Source organism: Danio rerio, chromosome 18 (assembly GCF_049306965.1).
Source record: "Danio rerio strain Tuebingen ecotype United States chromosome 18, GRCz12tu, whole genome shotgun sequence".
Lineage (NCBI taxonomy): Eukaryota > Metazoa > Chordata > Actinopteri > Cypriniformes > Danionidae > Danio > Danio rerio.
The window spans coordinates 23,728,219-23,744,641 of record NC_133193.1 but is presented as its reverse complement, the minus strand read 5'-3'; the positions used below and the strand labels follow the sequence as shown (position 1 = coordinate 23,744,641).

Genomic DNA, 16,423 nt, shown 5'->3' with positions numbered 1-16,423 from the left:
TCAGTCTACAGTGATTTCCCAGTGTTTCTTTGTTGCAATTGAGAGATAACAATTTAACCCAGAAAAAGTCAAAGCAGCGCAAACTCTATCAGATTACTGTTGTGTTTGCGATAAGGAAAACTGAACTAGTCTGCAGTAACGAAAACAGGAGACTGATTAGAAGCAAACAGATGACCAACCAAAAAGTAACTCAAGTTTATATAACAGTGGTCAACACAAAATACACATTTTCCTAATAAGTGTCTCATCTCACACTTAATACAATACAATTACTATGGTATAAATACAGCACTACAACATACAAAAGAGAGAGATCGACTCAGAAAGTGACTTAAAAGTTTAATGATGATTTGATCAGCTGTACAGAAAATACGCTGTTTTTTTTTTTTAGGGGATTTTCACATTTATTATGACAGGACAGTAGAGAATTCAGACAGGAAAGCATTGGGAGCAGAGAGAGGGTAAGGATCAGCAAAGGACCCCGAGCCGAGAACCAAACCCAGGTCGCCGTGGGTACGTTGGCGCTACACGTCAGCGCGCAGTACCACTAGGCTACTGGCACCGACTGTTCTTCTTTTCTAAAGCCTGATTATGTGGTCTCTGTGACAATCTTTTGGCTGGGAGTCAACCGTCTTCGCTTTGCTCAATGACAGCCTAATGGACGCTGACACGATGTCTCTCCAAAATAATAAATATTTAAAATAGGCACTATCCTTATAAATAAACTGCATAGTTACAATCTGAACAACTACATTCTCAACAAAAAAAGCCTCAAAAGTACAGTATGTTTTCCAACAGCAGCAATGTTTGTCAGACTGTAGGGTGTCCTTTCCTTGTCCCTGTATGGGGGCGGAGCAATACCAAAGACTATGGAATACAGGACGGGAAATAGTATCAAATTTTTTATAAAAATATGCATTTCTAGATTTATTTATTCTGGGTTTAACTATATCAGTTTATTTATATAAACAAATTGTAAATATATAGTAATAATACAGACGAGATAAATAGAATATATAGAATTAAATCTTAATTTACAGAAATATAATATTTTGATCTTATGCACACCAAGGCTGCATTTACTGGATGCACACATTAGTAAAATGATATTATTACTAATTAGTATATTAATAAAAAAAACAAGATCTCTCTCTTTCTTTTAAACATTTTAAACCTATACAGTAGCCATTACTCTAGTGTTTATAGTCATATGATCATCGCCAAATAACTGTGTGCCTATTAAGTGCTGAAGAAATGTCTTCAGTGCCACTTTTGACCAATGTAATACACAAATGCGCCATAGAAAAATAAATTTTTAAACCTAATTTCTTTCTCTGTTTTTCTTTATTACAGAATGACAGTCATCATTCTTCTGATATAAGGAAAAGAGAATTCAGGAACTGTGATAACGGGACAGGTATAGAAACAATAGATCAGAGGAAGAGGAGGGTGGTGTTGGGCCGGGGGAGGGTTTCTGTCATGGTTGTAAGCGGGTGCCTCCTCCCTCGTCTGAGGGGGGCAGCGGTGTGAGAGTAACAGGGCTATGCTCCAGTTAGCTGCTGCCAGCAGTGTGTTACACAGCTGATTATATTTAGCAGAGACAGGGTGGGACCTCCCGAAATCAAACCCCCACTGTCTCAGACTTACAAACATACCACAGATAGACCACCAATTAGACAGGGAGGGGAAATCCCATGAGAGGGGGATCCCATGCTCACAGGCAGGACTTCAAACAACAGAGCACGCTTTTGATATCACATGTGCACCATAGCACTACTACAGTACAGCACATCACATGCACACAGATAATCACACCGGAGTGTCAGTGAAACAGTTTAAATGTGCTATAGTAAAAGATGTGAACATGGCTTTGAAAATCAGTAAGTGTTGTGCAATAATGACTACAATGAAACCCTCTCACTCTCTAAATAAAATTAAAAGCTAGATGAGTAGAAAGAAGGACAAGATGTAGAACAAAATGTTTTATGTCTGACAAACAAACTGTGTTTTATGAGCAAGAATCCTTGTTCATTTTAACTATTATAAGTACTGTATGTGTAAACTATTAGAACATATACTCTATATGAATGCTTATGTATATATTAACATAAAAAACTGATTAGCTAACTACTAAACTAAATAAAATTGTAGTTTCTATTTCAGTTGTTCTACAGATCTGTTGTAAAAAGGTTATTATTATGCTACAGTTTTATTAGTGTTTAGTTTGACACACAGATAATATAATTTCATCATATCTTAAACTACTTATGTTCCTTTTTTGTTTGCTGACTATCGGTTTAAGTGCAGGTGATATATTGTTGCCAGATATTACTATATAAAACAAATATTCCTTGAAACCTTCAACACAATAACTTAAATTCTTACATTTTACAAAGAAACAGAATCACCCTAATTGCACCCTAATTACTTTATTAAAAATTTAAGATTATAATTTGACACAAGTTCAATGGCATGACAGTTCTAAAACTATATCTGGCAACATGGGAGAGTGACGGCTGCGCCAGCCCCCTTTAAAGGGATAGTTCACCTCAAAATGAAAATTTTGTCACCATTTATTCTCCACTTGTTCTAAACCTATTTGAGTTTATTTCTTTCTTTAAGTTTGAAATCTATAACCATCGACTTTCATATTTCGACTTGTTTTTCCTACTACACTACCTGAAAAAGCCATCAATCCCAGTTTTAAGAGCAACAAATAATAACTTGACTTCTAGGTGATAATTTGGAAAAGTGGCAGAAGGCAGATTTTTCAGATGAATCATCTGTTGAACTGCATCCCAATCATCACAAATACCACAGATGACCGATTGGGACCAGCATAGACCCAAGATTCTCACAGATATCAGTCAAGTTTGGTGAAGGAAAAATCATGGTTTGAGGATATATTCAGTATGGGGCGTGCGAGAGATCTGCAGAGTGAATGGCAACATAAACAGTCTGAGGTGTCAAGACATTCAACCCAGGCTTATTCTGAAAACATAGTCCCGTGGACATTTCTGAAGACTGCGAATTATATAGCCGGAGATAGGTATGGCTGCATTTCATTTTTTAAGCAAACGCTATGGGGTGGTATGACGCCGTTCCTTTTCTTAACGGCTGACCGATTACCTCCATGTGGAGGGTTTTTCCACTGTAACTAGTTTGTCCAGTTAGCTCGTTGTGTACGTCGGCGGACAAGAGTTGCAGAGAGGAGTTGAACACGACGACCGGGTTCGAGTCCGAGGAAGAGCAGTTCCAGAAATCAGGTAAGACAAAAACAGAATCCAAAAAATAAAACGAGCAAGTGAATAACAGGGTGAGAATGTGGTAAAATCCAAAAACGTGGTAAAAATCAGACGAGGGCTTTACTTTTTCTGGTCAAGGTGCTTCATGATTGGCCAGCCCAGTCACCAGACATGAACATTATTGAGCATGTCAGGGGATAAAGGAGGAGGCATTGAAGATAAATGCAAAGAATCTTGATGAACTCTGGGAGTCCTGCAAGACTGCTTTCTTTGTCATTCCAGATTACTTTATTAAGTTATTTGAGCGATAAGTGGATGAGGTCCTCCAAGCTCACAGGAGACATACACAATATTAATTCTTTTTTCACTGCACCATGACTTTATATTCTGTACTGTACATTATTTCTGTTAAGTGACAAGGTACTTTTGTAAATGTTGCAAAACCTTAAGTCCAAAGTCAGACCTTACTGTCCTAATTAAGTCATTAAAAATCAAGGCATGATCATACTTTATTTTGATAAAAAAAGCGTAATCTAGAGGTATTGATATGAAATGATCAACTAGAAGTCAAGTTAATCTTTGTTGTTCCTAAAACTTGGATAGGCGACAAGACATTTGTCAGGTAGTGTATGGGTGTTAATGGTTATAGGTTTCCAGTTTTCTCCAAAAGATCATATTTTGTTTTAAAAACAATGTCATAAAGGTTTATAACCACTTGAGGATGAGCATTTTGAGGTGAAATATTCCTTTAAAAGTTCATTTATTCAGCTGCTGTGAGTTAAGTGGCATAATTGTAATTTTTATTCATGTAAAGAATATTTTTATACCATTAAAATTTTAACATACAGCTAGCCATTTAAATACAGTAATGTGTGAATATCACACCGGTTTTACAGAAAAGAGCAAAGATAAGCTTTTAACCTCTTCTGTTCCGACATCATTGATGACTGCATAATTAATCAGACCTGAACATGACCTCTGATCTGAACAGCTGTGGTGTGTAAGGCCTAGATTTGTTACAGCCAATCAGCTTTCAAGTAACACGCAGCTATGATGTCACCAGTGTAAATGCCATCCAATCACATGTGATTTAGCAGTGCGAAAGCAGAGAGAGATTTGAGCAAGAAGCACTTGTCGGCATCAGGACTCAAGGGACTTACTTTTGATGGAAGGGGCAGGACGGATGCTGCGCGAGTGGAAGCTGTTCCTCCAGATGACCGGGACGTACTGTGGACATGCAGAGACATAAACAAATGTGAATGCATACAACGTGACTGAAAATCAAACTCGTGCTTTGGACTAATGAAACAAGTTAAATGCTGATTATAATAGATTATAATAATGCTATTCTGATTGGATATGTCTGTGAGTGCACATCATCAACTGAATAGCAAAAGTGGTATAGTGACAGGGGGTTAATGGGGACATTTTAAGAATAAACTTTTAAATAAAAAAGAAATGTAAGAAAAGTAATAAAAAACCTACGTAATGAATTAAGAATTATACAAGGATTAATAATATATATGTAACGTATAGATACAAATGCAGCTTGAGACATTTATTAAAGGTGTAATAAGAGATCTAGGAAAAAGCCTGACAGCACTAAAGTCTTACTCTGCTAATCGCCATCTAAAACTACAACCAGGGCTTAATTTGTGCCGGAACAAGCCAGATCCTACACAGGCAGAAATCTAATCTGACACCCCCTTCCTGCCATGCTCTTCACTTCCTTACGTGACTCGTTGACTCTCTTCACTTTCTTCAGTGCCAACCACCTCCTCACTCTTCTGTTTCATCCGTGACTCCTCGACCCTCTTCATTTTCGTCTGCGACAACCATCCCCCCGTTCTTCACTTTCTTCCACAACTCCTCGACCCTCTTCACTTTCGTCTGCGACAACCACCACCTCACTCTTCAGTTTTGTCCGCAACTCCTCAACCCTCTTCACTTTCGTCTGCGACAACCCCCGCCTCCCTCTTCAGTTTCATCTGCGACTCCTCGACCCTCTTCAATTTTATCTGCGACAACCACCCCCTCACTCTTCAGTTTCGTTCGCGACTCCTCGACCCTCTTCACTTTCGTCTGTTTTTCGTCAATTTACAAATTGAGCACTGGCTACAACTCAAGAATGTGCGCCAGACAACATCACTAAACTACATTATGTAACATCCACCTTTATAATACAGTAGTATGACGATGCCAAACTTTTAAAATTAGTTAGGTTGTAGGTGTTTGTCTGCAATTCTCTGTCTAAACCACATTTGTAAACATGACAAAACCTTTTCTGCACAAACAAGGTGCACAATTACATATTTCAACATGTAGGTAAGAACGGGCTGAACATCTTGATTGGATGAACCTTTTTTGGTCCTACATCTTCCACAGAATATCTACACATAAATATATTTGGACCACATTATATTTTTAATTTTTGCTATCATGATGTGAAAAGACTTTCTATCAGCATAACAAAATTTGCCGCTATTGCACCTTTAAGTCAACAAATAAGTAAAAGACAAGATTTAGACTTCAGGAAAAAAAAACATAACAGCTAATATAAAGCATACAAGCAACATTCACTGACTGACAAACACTGACTGGAACAGAAGGGCTTAAATACTGGGCAAATAAAAGGGCTGGCAAGAAAAATGGGTTAACAAGCGGGCAGAGAGAAGGACTCACTGGGGCTACTAAAAAGGGTAACCATGACAACTAACATGGGTGTGGCACAGAGTGAGCACAGGGATAAACAGAAGCCAGGGAAAACACAAAAACAACACAGGGAAAGCAGGACTGTAATCATAGAAGTAAATTACTAAATAATTGCAATTTGTGTACATTTTTACTCATTATATAATTGTATAGAAAAAATACATATGCATATATTCTATACATATGTATAGAAAATTAGCTGAAAAATCCACATAATAATAAAATTACATAATTAAATAAATAAATAGAAAATAAAAGACTTTTGATCAGACATCTCAGATGTTTAGACAAACCCATTATGTGAAAGATTATGTGCATTTTAGTTCAGTTGCATTTACATTGAATGAACTTTGATGTGATCAATTCTCTGTATGGTAGGGTTGACCTGTGCCTCAGCCCTCACAAACTGATAGGTGTGAACAAAATCAGTGTTTCTCAACCACGTTCCTGAAGGACAACCAGATCTGCACATTATTTATGTCTCCTCCAACAAACACACCCAATTCAGATCATAAGCTCATTAGGAGAGACTGAAAGAGCTGTAATGAGTGTGACATCGAAAACATGCAGTGTTGGTGGTCCTCCTCGAATGTGGTTGAGAAACAATGAAGTAAATGACCCTTTTACGATAGGTGTGACCCTTTCACAATCTTAATGGGTATAAGCAAAACAAAAAGCTGAAACATCTGATAAGAGGGTCCTGCTGAGCCTCGTAAACACAGAATGATTTGTTTGAGGCTAGTATAAAATACTGTCCCTCAGACAGTACTTTGGGTTAAGCTACTTGAGGACCGGCGAGTTAACATCACTGCTGAGGAACTGTCTTCAATAAAGTCTTCTCCCCGTAAGAACTTTGGTCAGCTTACTTATGTATTAGAGTCATCTAATACATTGGCAAGCCACCCAAGAACAATTAAGCCACATACAGCAAAATCTAGCATGTGCCATCCTGCTATTTGCTTGTTATTGTAAGCAGTTTATTAATCTTACTACATTATTATATATTTTTACTTTCAAATTATGCCATTTTATGAAAGGAATAAACAACATAACAACGTGTTATTTTGATTTTAAAATGCTAAATGTTATATAATTTACTTATCACAACCCCAAAGGTTTGGTATTGTAAATATTATACACATGTTTCCTATATTTTTATGACATATAAGTGTAATCATAATTGACATAATATTGTATTCGTTACTCAAATCAATTACTTTAATGTATTGCTGCAGTGGCAAAGCTTTACGTTCTTTTAGTGTCACGTAATCCTTCAGAAATTACTCTAATATGCAGCTCTGTCGTATAAGAACATTGCTAATTTTCTTATTCTTTTCTAAAATTAATTCATAAACAAAAAGTTAAAAAATATATCATAAATGTACATCATAAAATAAATAGATGTAATAGCCACTTTTGGTAACTGAATGCCTATATACCGAATAAAATTATTCTCTTTTTTAAAAAAAAACATTACAAGTTTAGTGCAAGTGCAAAATAAAATCACAAAGGAAGAGTCTTGAGTAAGTAACAGATCAGAATGCTAGATAAAGGAGTGGTGCTCTGTCCTCACATCATCTGTAGGGAATTCATGCTCCATCACTCTGAGCTGAGGAACATTGGCCTTGATACTGGAGGACTGGGAAAACTCCCTCATGTGCTTGTCCTGAAAGCAAGCAAGACACATGTTGCATGTCACACACACATACATACACAATTCCCAATATGCACAATCATAAATGCAAGCACTCACCAACTTTTCCTGAGCCACAAACAAATCCTGATGAACTTCATTAATTATGCTTTCCACCAGAGACACACTCACGGACAGTTTCAGTTCACTGAGAGAGAGAAAACAGTAAAAAATATAGATATTTTTAGGAAATAGTACTGTTATATATGGGTATATATCAATAACAGTTTTTTTTCAAATGGTATATTTGTATTAATTTGCTACTCATAGACATACATCACAAGATCTCAAAGGTCATAATAATGTAATATGTTCTGAAACAAAAAGTCTAATATAGCCAAAAATTGTGATATCTTGTGTTCCTAATCAGTAAGTGTGCACTTTCAATGACAAACAATTGTGAAATGTACATTTTTTACTGTTCTTCCTTTTTTAATTTATTCATAAAAGCCCAAAATTGTAATTTTCCAGGTAATAACAATACTTTTTTTAAAAATTGTTTTTATCCTTGAAAATGTCTGTCCATACCATGCCATTCTGCTATCACAATATTAAAAAGAAAGCTGAATTTATGAGAGGGGTCTGGATGCAGACCTAACGCAGTGCAATCTGAGCTGCATCCAATGCTTTTTAAAGGTTCAAGACACCCTGAAATACTTTTTTGAAATCTTAGACGATTTGTGTGTGTTGAGCATCAGTTAAGACAATATTAGCACCTGTCATCTTTAATTGTGGGGTAAACTAGATTATTTTGAGCTTTTGTCAGCTAAATTCATCTTCCAGGTTTAAAATAAATTTTGGGGTGGGATCAAAATCTGTGACGTAGCGCGAATCTGCAAGTGGAGAGATGATGCGTTATCTTCCCTTTCTTCAGTTTTCTTTTCCTATGAGAAGACCCTGCTTCTAAATTACTCATGAGGGCATGTGCTTTCCGAAGGCGAGACAGACCTGCCAAGCTATGTGACCCAATGGGTGGGTAGAACCACGTCCATGCACGGCAGGGTTCGTATGTGTGTTTTTTCATGATCCATGGGGTTTGTTGCATGTGTTTCCATGCAATTCTGTCAGAGTCGATACAGCAAAGCTGTTGGTTTGCAGCAAGCATGTTTGTCAGGAGAGCTGTACAAGAATCGAAGAATGGTGGACTTTGTCTTTTATCAGTTGAGTTTGATACCTTTCAGACACATCACCTTTATTCGTGCTGCCGTGTTCGCCTATGTTTAAAATCCTCCAGATTACTGGCAGGGTTAATAGTTAAAATAGACAGGGCATGAGTCCTACTGCACTGCTATCCACTGTGTCTGCATTCAGACCCAGGATTGAGGAGGAGAGAAGTCCTCCTCATTTATAATGTTTATATAAACACGATTACCTTTATAATGATATAACAAATCGTGGTTATGTGTAGGCCTAAATGAAATTATGAATAACAAATGTAGCAGGGCTACAGTAATTTACTGTATTACTCCTATTATATTACAAACCAATTTACAAACCATTACTCCTCATGGTTTGTGTCTCATTTTGTGAGTCAACTCACAACAGTTGTTCGCTCCCCTCTTTCTCCCCTGCTCTGTCGGCCATGCCCACTCCTCCTTCTGCTTGCAGCGCTCAATGCCCATCTCGGAGCATTTTTTGAAAAAAATCTGAGGTAGGCTTGAACCGAAAGAGTAAGGTTTCATGGCCCTTTAATGAGCTCATCTAACCCCACCCCTAACCCTACCCTTCACAGTGACATCACTAGCTCCATTGGCTGCATTGTGTCTGACATTGCATCACAAAGATATATGCAGTCTCAGCTTGCATCACCAAAGCTGCATCCAAATACTATTGGAATTTATCATTGATTATACAGTGGGTTGTTTAATACTCTTTTAAATCGTGATTTCATTTGTGCTCTAAACAGTTATGCTAGCAAGTGGTTGTTTTTGGCAAAAAAAAAAAAGTATGGAACAAAATTGTAACAAAGTTGACAAACAATACTATAAAGAAATCGGTTTTGACATTTTGAAATGTGAAATGTGTAAAATCCCCCATATACAGTAGGCTATAGTAATATGTCCCACCTAAGTTTGTTTCTGATGCTGTTTTCTGCCTCATGCATCGTGTTCTGAATGAAGTGTGCAGCCTGTCGGGTCTTCTTGGCCACTCGATCTGCCAGTTGTTCATTAACACTCGACCTCTGGACGACTCTGGGACAGGTCAGCTGTGCAGACTGCAGCATTGCCGTCGCCAGTTCCTGCACAGCACAAGAAAAAGCTCATTTCTAACAAATAGAGCTTCACTAAAACAATAAACATAATGCACTTTCTATCTATACAGTGAGTTTTGTTTGCAAACACACCCCCAAAACAATGAAAGCAAACTTCACCTGGATGTCCTCGGTGATCTCACTTCTGAGGGCTGTAGCAGCGTCATTGAGGATGCACTTCAGCATGTGTCCACTAGACGGCGCTCTGCCCAACTCATACAGGGTTGAGAAAGACTGAAGGGAAAAGGCCAAATGTCAAACATCAGGAGAATATTTGTTTAGTCACATCACACAAGCAAGATTAAAGCATTATTACATTTTGTTGAAATTTAAAACAAACAAAAATATATATTGTGGTGGTTCATTCCACTGTGGCGACCTAAGTCTAAGGAAAATAAATGCATGAAAAAAAGGATATTGTATGCAGTGAATTTTCATGTGTCTCATCATATTATACTCATTATCGTATGGTTTTACTAGATGTTTAAAAACATGTGATATTACTAGATACAAAATATTAATATCTATTGATATCTATTACAAAATGCTACATATATTATATTATTACATATTATGAGGATGTTCTGGTAATTTTTGCTTTTTTAACCATATTACATACAAATTATAGTATATCATATATAATCGATATATCATATATAACAGATGAAATCTAGAAAACATTTAGAAAAATTCAATTTTAAAGAAAAAAAATCTAAACATTTATCCACCTATAATTAATTAAAAGATCAAGGATATTTAATTTTACCAAAAATGTATATTTAAAGGAAATGCATTTTTAAACGTTGTGATAAAAAAATAATAATAATAATAACTGTAAATAAGTAAATGATTTCAAAAAAAAAAATAAAAATCTTCACACTAAAAAAATCTGTTTGCTAAACAATTATTTGGGGAATCAATATTAGTTCTTCTATGTCATCATTTTAATAAAACCCTCATTGGAACCTTACATTTAAAGAGTGTAGAATGATTTCTGAATTCAAAGTTTATTTGTTTAAGTGAGTACAGACTGTGAATGATTTCTGAAGAATCCTGTCACTTTATACTGGAGCAATTTTACTTCTGTCTAAAAGTGTAAATGTATCAAAGTGATTAGTCTTGAATGTGTACTGTTGTAAAGCATGTAGATGTGTAACCTCATACACTTATGGCTGTCTTCGCATGTTGAAGCGCCTCCTCAGCAAGCAAGATGTCCGACTGAACCTCTTGTATGTTATAGCAGGTTAAAGGATGCACACTTTCCTGTACCTTTTTACACAGATCCTGCACTAACTGAGCACAAAGAGAAGGAGGTAAACATTCTCAGTATGATCTGAACCCTTAATATGCAGAACTAAATGGATAGTTCACCCCCAAAAATAATTCTCTTATAAATTACTCTGCCTCATTCAAACCTCCAAGACCTTTATTCATCATCAGAACACAAATTAAGATATTTTGGGTGAAATCTGAGAGACTGATATACAGCAATGGTCCTGACTCATTCAAAGTCCTGAAAAACACAGCCACAAACTGCCAAAACAAACTATGCATCTTCAGTGGTTCGAGAAATACCGCTATGAGAATACTCTTGTCTGCATAAAAAAGACTTTATTTAACAGTTTCTTCTCCTCAGTGTCAGTATATTGCGCATGAGAACACTGTATCAGAATACCCACATGTGAATTTCTATGTTTGTAACACAGCACAGATTAATCTGAGGTAAATGTCACTAGCAAAACTAAGCATGACCTGCATAAAGAATACACCAATCTCGTTAACCTGCACAATATACTGACACTGAGGAAAACTTGGTAATTTCTGTTTTAATCGTGCCCACACATGTAATCTTGTATCTTAATATTATTTCATTTGAACCACTGAAGGCAAATATATGGTCTGTTTTGAGGATTTTTTTGGTATTTATTAAGATTTTGATTAAGTCATTGTTGTTTATTGATTGATAAAAGAGCTCTCAGATTTGAGCTTAAATATCTTTAGTTGTATTCTGAATGCAAATTAACTAATAAGGAAATTAGAATGAAAAGAGTAATTATGAGTAATTAAAATTTTCTGTTTTGGGTAAACTAAACCTTTAAGGTATAAAATAACCAGTTGATAACTGAAATATCCTAACAAACCTGCTCAGAGCGAGTGGTCTTTAGTCCATGTTGTAAATGACACATTTCCTCAGTCATTCCACACTGCCTCTGATTGTTCCTGCGTAAAAAATCCTGGATCTACATATATGCATACGAAAAGTCTCAATTAAAAATTTTGTCATTGTATTTTCCTAGGCTTTCTTTAGTGCAGAACTAGAACTAACTTTCTGTAAAGCCTCCTCTGTCTTCTCTGGGGCGCTTCGATGGGCTTGGAGAACATCGCTCATTGGAATGGAAATGTTTTGTAGTGTCAAGTTCCTGTTTGAACATACATAAGTACACTTTTTTTGTTACAAAAACAAACCCCCTGAAAACCAATAGCCTGTAGGCTTTTATGAGTTACTCTGACTTTTCCAAGGCATTGGCCACATCCATAAATCCTCCAGCAGTCACATTGTTCCGGTCCCAAACCAGTGTTCTGTCAAAAAATAAACACACCTTTTATGAGATTGATAGCGATTGTAAGTATGCTAAATCTGATTTGTTTTATTGTTCCTGGAAGATTGTTTCTGTGAGACAGAAGATACTTAACCTCACCACTCAGAAACAAAGATCCAGAAACCTGTCAAACAAGCTGTAAATCACTGTGAGTGGCAAATTACTTTAGCTTGGTGTTCATCATGAGGGCCTTTGCCAGCATCTTTGCTCCTGTGTCACCTATGCAGTTTCCACTGATATCAATCTTGGACAGGCTAGCGTTGCAGCCCAGGCTGTTAATGAGGATGGTGGTACCAGTTTTCAACTTGGAGTCACAAACAGAGAGAGACTCCAGTGGCTACAAAAGTGTGAAAAGAAAAGCAAAAGATATCAGATTCCACGGAATATCCACAAATCATACACTGCAAAAAATGTTGGGTTTCACACTATCAATTTATGTTAAGACAACATGAAGGAATTAAGTTAACTTATCAGTTTTTACAAATTTAAAAGGATTGAACATAAAACAATTAAGTTGTTTTAAAAAACACAATATTTCTGTTGTCTAACTCATTTTAAATAAGTGGTTTAAACAAACAGCAACCTTCATATTTTAAGTGTATAGTGTAAAAAAATGTATCATGGATGTATATAAACAAAGGTTTTACATAATATTCTTCACCGATTTTCTGCTTAAATATTTCACATTAAATGAGGGATAGTTCACACAAAATAAATATTTCCCCATTATTTACTCAGACTCAAGTGGTGATAAATCTTTTTGAATTTCTTTGTTGATGAACAAAAAACAAGATTATGTTGAGAAAAAAACAGCCATTAGCTATGTTTCCATTCAATTATGCAGATTAGATTTGTGCGTAAAACTGGAATATGCAAATAAAGCACCATCAGTTAGTTAAAGAGAACAATATCGTCACTTCTTGATAAACTGGCGACAAATATCAAAAAGGAAAGTGGAATTTGTTGAGTAGGAGAAGCCACTATGGGCCTTTTTTCTAAAATGCATCACAAAAGGTGTAAGTGAGATGCTCTTTGGAAGCACAGATGCTCAAGACAGTTCTAGAGGTAAATATGCTTAACCACTTTTTTTTTGTTTGTTTTACAATGTGATCAGTCTGCAGGTTTTTTGTTAATGCTGTGATACCATGCCAATTGTTGTTATTACTTGATCTGTTTTTGATGCAGCCGTTTTTTATGTTATCACTCGATTTAATGCATTATCAGTGGTTAACAGCTGATAGATATGGGCAAGTAGGGGCCTTCTGAGCCTACTAGTAATCATCCATTCACATGGTTAATCAGCTATAGACCACATACGTCTGCAGCTGGAGAATAATGAGTTATTTATTAAAGAAAAGTTATTTAATCAATTTCCCATTATTTGTATTTTATTAACATCTGCCCCCACCCCAACCCTAGACCCAACTGTCACATTAATGTAAAAACAGATCTGGATCTGGAGTCTTCTCTATTAGTATAGCTAAATAATAATCAATGTGGATGGAAGATAACAGCCTTCTAAGCCTACCAGTAGTTGCAGAAGGCCCCTACTGGACCATATGTATCAGCTGATAACAACTGCTAATGCCCATTTAATCAAGTGACAACTTTCGAAGCAGGTGTTTTGATGCACAACATTCAATGGTTTGATTTAAATTACACGTTGGAATTCATTCTGTAAATGTGTTTCCATCATAGTTTATGCACAGTTTCTTTTATCGGATAAAACATTTATCCGACTCAGTTGAGCTCTTATGCGCATTTTCAAAAAATATCCAAAGCTTTTCATTTCCATTAAGCATTAATTATGCATATCCAAAATGTGCATAAAAATAGGTGGACTGAAACACTGCAGGTGATATTTAGAGAACAAAAAATACTTGGGAAGTCAATGTTGTTGTTTTTTAACAATCTTCAGTTTATCTTTCTTTGCGTTCAACAGAAGAAACAAACTCAAACAGGTTTGGAACAAATGCAGGATGAGTAAATGATGACATTTAAAAGTTTGGGGTGAACTTTACCTTTAAAGCACATAAAAGGTAAAAGACAATAATGATAACAATGCTAATTAAGATATCGGTAATTATATTTGAGATACAGCCTGTCCCTCCGTTACTCAAGTAAAAAAGTTACAGTAGAGTTTTGTCATTTTAAACTCCTAATTTGGTGTTTTCCAATTGGTTCAATACGTTTAGATTTTTTTGAGGGAAAAACCTGTGTATTTGTTTCTTATGGACATGGTGACCACACGCTACTAAAACAACTCAACCAGGCCTCATCCTCCTTTTGTCAAGCCTTCTGTGGGAGTTCAGAAACAGAGGAACAGAATCACAGCAGTCATTTTCAAATCACTTTTTCTGTAGCATGTTGGCTTAGTGGTTAGCATTGTTGCCTCACAGCAAGAAGATCGCTGATTTGAGTCCTGGCTGGGCCAGTTGGCATTTTTGTGTGGAGTTAGTGTGGCCGTAGTGTATGAGTGCTTGTGAATGCCAGAAAGTATAGGTGTTTAGCAGTACTGGATAGCAGATGGAAGGGCATCCGCTGTGTAAAACATATGCTGGAATAGTGGGTCATTCCGGGTCAATAGGTTCATTCCGCTGTTGCAACCTCTGGAGTAGAGATTAAGGAAAATAAATGATGAATGAAAGCCCCAGTGTGCACTTAACATACACAGAATTTTGCACTGTTTGGAGCACCTAAGCTTTTTACTCATCATAGCACATGTGCTGCTGTTGATGTGACAATAAAAGTGATTTGATTTGATTTGATTTGATTTGAATGTTCTTGTGGGGTGTTGTGGTGGTGCAGTGGGTAGCAATGTCGCCTCACAGCAAGAAGGTCGCTGGTTTGGGCCTTGGCTGGGTCAGTTGGCATTTCTGTATGTACTTTGCATGTTCTCCCCGTGTTGTTGTGGATTTCCTCCGGGTGCTTCGGTTTCCCCCACAAGTCCAAAACCATGCCCTATAGGTGAACTGGGTAAGCTACAATCATAGTGTATATGTGTGAATGAGAATGTTTGGACTCTTCCCAGTGATGGGTTGCAACTGGAAGGACATCTGCTGCATAAAACATATGCTTGATAAGTTGGCGGTTCATTCCACTGTGGAAACCTCTGAATAATAAAGGGACTAAGCCGATAAGAAAATGAAAGAATGTTCTGGTGCATTGTGTGGACACTAGTATTAACAATATTTAATTCTTAATTTATCCTTAGCCATCTTTACATCCACTTATTTATATGCACAATTTAAGATATTGCCTTAAATTAATGCTGGATGGTAACACATAAGATACATGTAACTTCAAATTTTAAATTCACAATTTAAGAGTTCACACTTAGGTATTGCTTGATAATAATAAAAGGTTTGGCATGCAGTCCTGGGAGAGAACCCTAAGCTCGGAGATAATTGAGCCCAGGGCTCCTGCCTGGTCAATGAGCATGTAAGGGGGTACGAGATCAGGTAGTTCTCGAGAGCTCCCCCTGGTAAAGAAGAAACAAAGGTGGAGATGGGGTGGATGAGGGTTTCTTTGGAAACCAAGATAAGGGAGTAGATTTAGACAGGCTTCTTCTAGTGAGTTTGGATTAATCTGATTAGCCTACTAATGATTACAAATGAGAGACCAGCTGCAAATTATATCATGTTCTCCTCTCAAAATTAGTTTGTGAAACTTCACATATTTCATGCAATATTTTAATTTTACAAATTTGAATTCACAACTTTGGATGAAAGCATAGCTAATGTTATCTTTATACACATAACAGAACAGGCGACATGGTGGCTCAGTGGTTAGCGCTGTCGCCTCACAGCAAGATGGTTGCTGGTTCGAGCCCCGGCTGGGTCAGATGCCATTTTTGTGTGGAGTTTGCATGTTCTCCCCGTGTTCGTGTGGGTTTCCTCTGGGTGCTCAGGTTTCCCTCACA

At 36.7% G+C, this 16,423-nt stretch overlaps 1 protein-coding gene across 20 annotated transcripts in view; it reads right to left on the bottom strand.

The window, feature by feature from the left end:
* carmil2 (capping protein regulator and myosin 1 linker 2) overlaps positions 1–16,423 on the bottom strand; it is a 93,978-nt gene that overhangs the window by 42,333 nt on the left and 35,222 nt on the right. For all 20 annotated transcript variants that reach the window (XR_012393763.1, XR_012393765.1, XR_012393764.1 and 17 more), the window contains 10 exons: positions 12,666–12,838; positions 12,413–12,481; positions 12,228–12,321; positions 12,043–12,141; positions 11,066–11,194; positions 10,022–10,135; positions 9,717–9,889; positions 7,711–7,798; positions 7,531–7,623; positions 4,406–4,472 (listed from right to left, as the gene is read on the bottom strand). Coding sequence is in view for 17 of the 20 variants with exons in the window: in XM_073929415.1 (XP_073785516.1) it covers positions 4,406–4,472; positions 7,531–7,623; positions 7,711–7,798; positions 9,717–9,889; positions 10,022–10,135; positions 11,066–11,194; positions 12,043–12,141; positions 12,228–12,321; positions 12,413–12,481; positions 12,666–12,838 (1,099 nt within the window). In the remaining 3 variants the exon portion in view is untranslated. The remainder of the gene's footprint in view (positions 1–4,405; positions 4,473–7,530; positions 7,624–7,710; positions 7,799–9,716; positions 9,890–10,021; positions 10,136–11,065; positions 11,195–12,042; positions 12,142–12,227; positions 12,322–12,412; positions 12,482–12,665; positions 12,839–16,423) is intronic.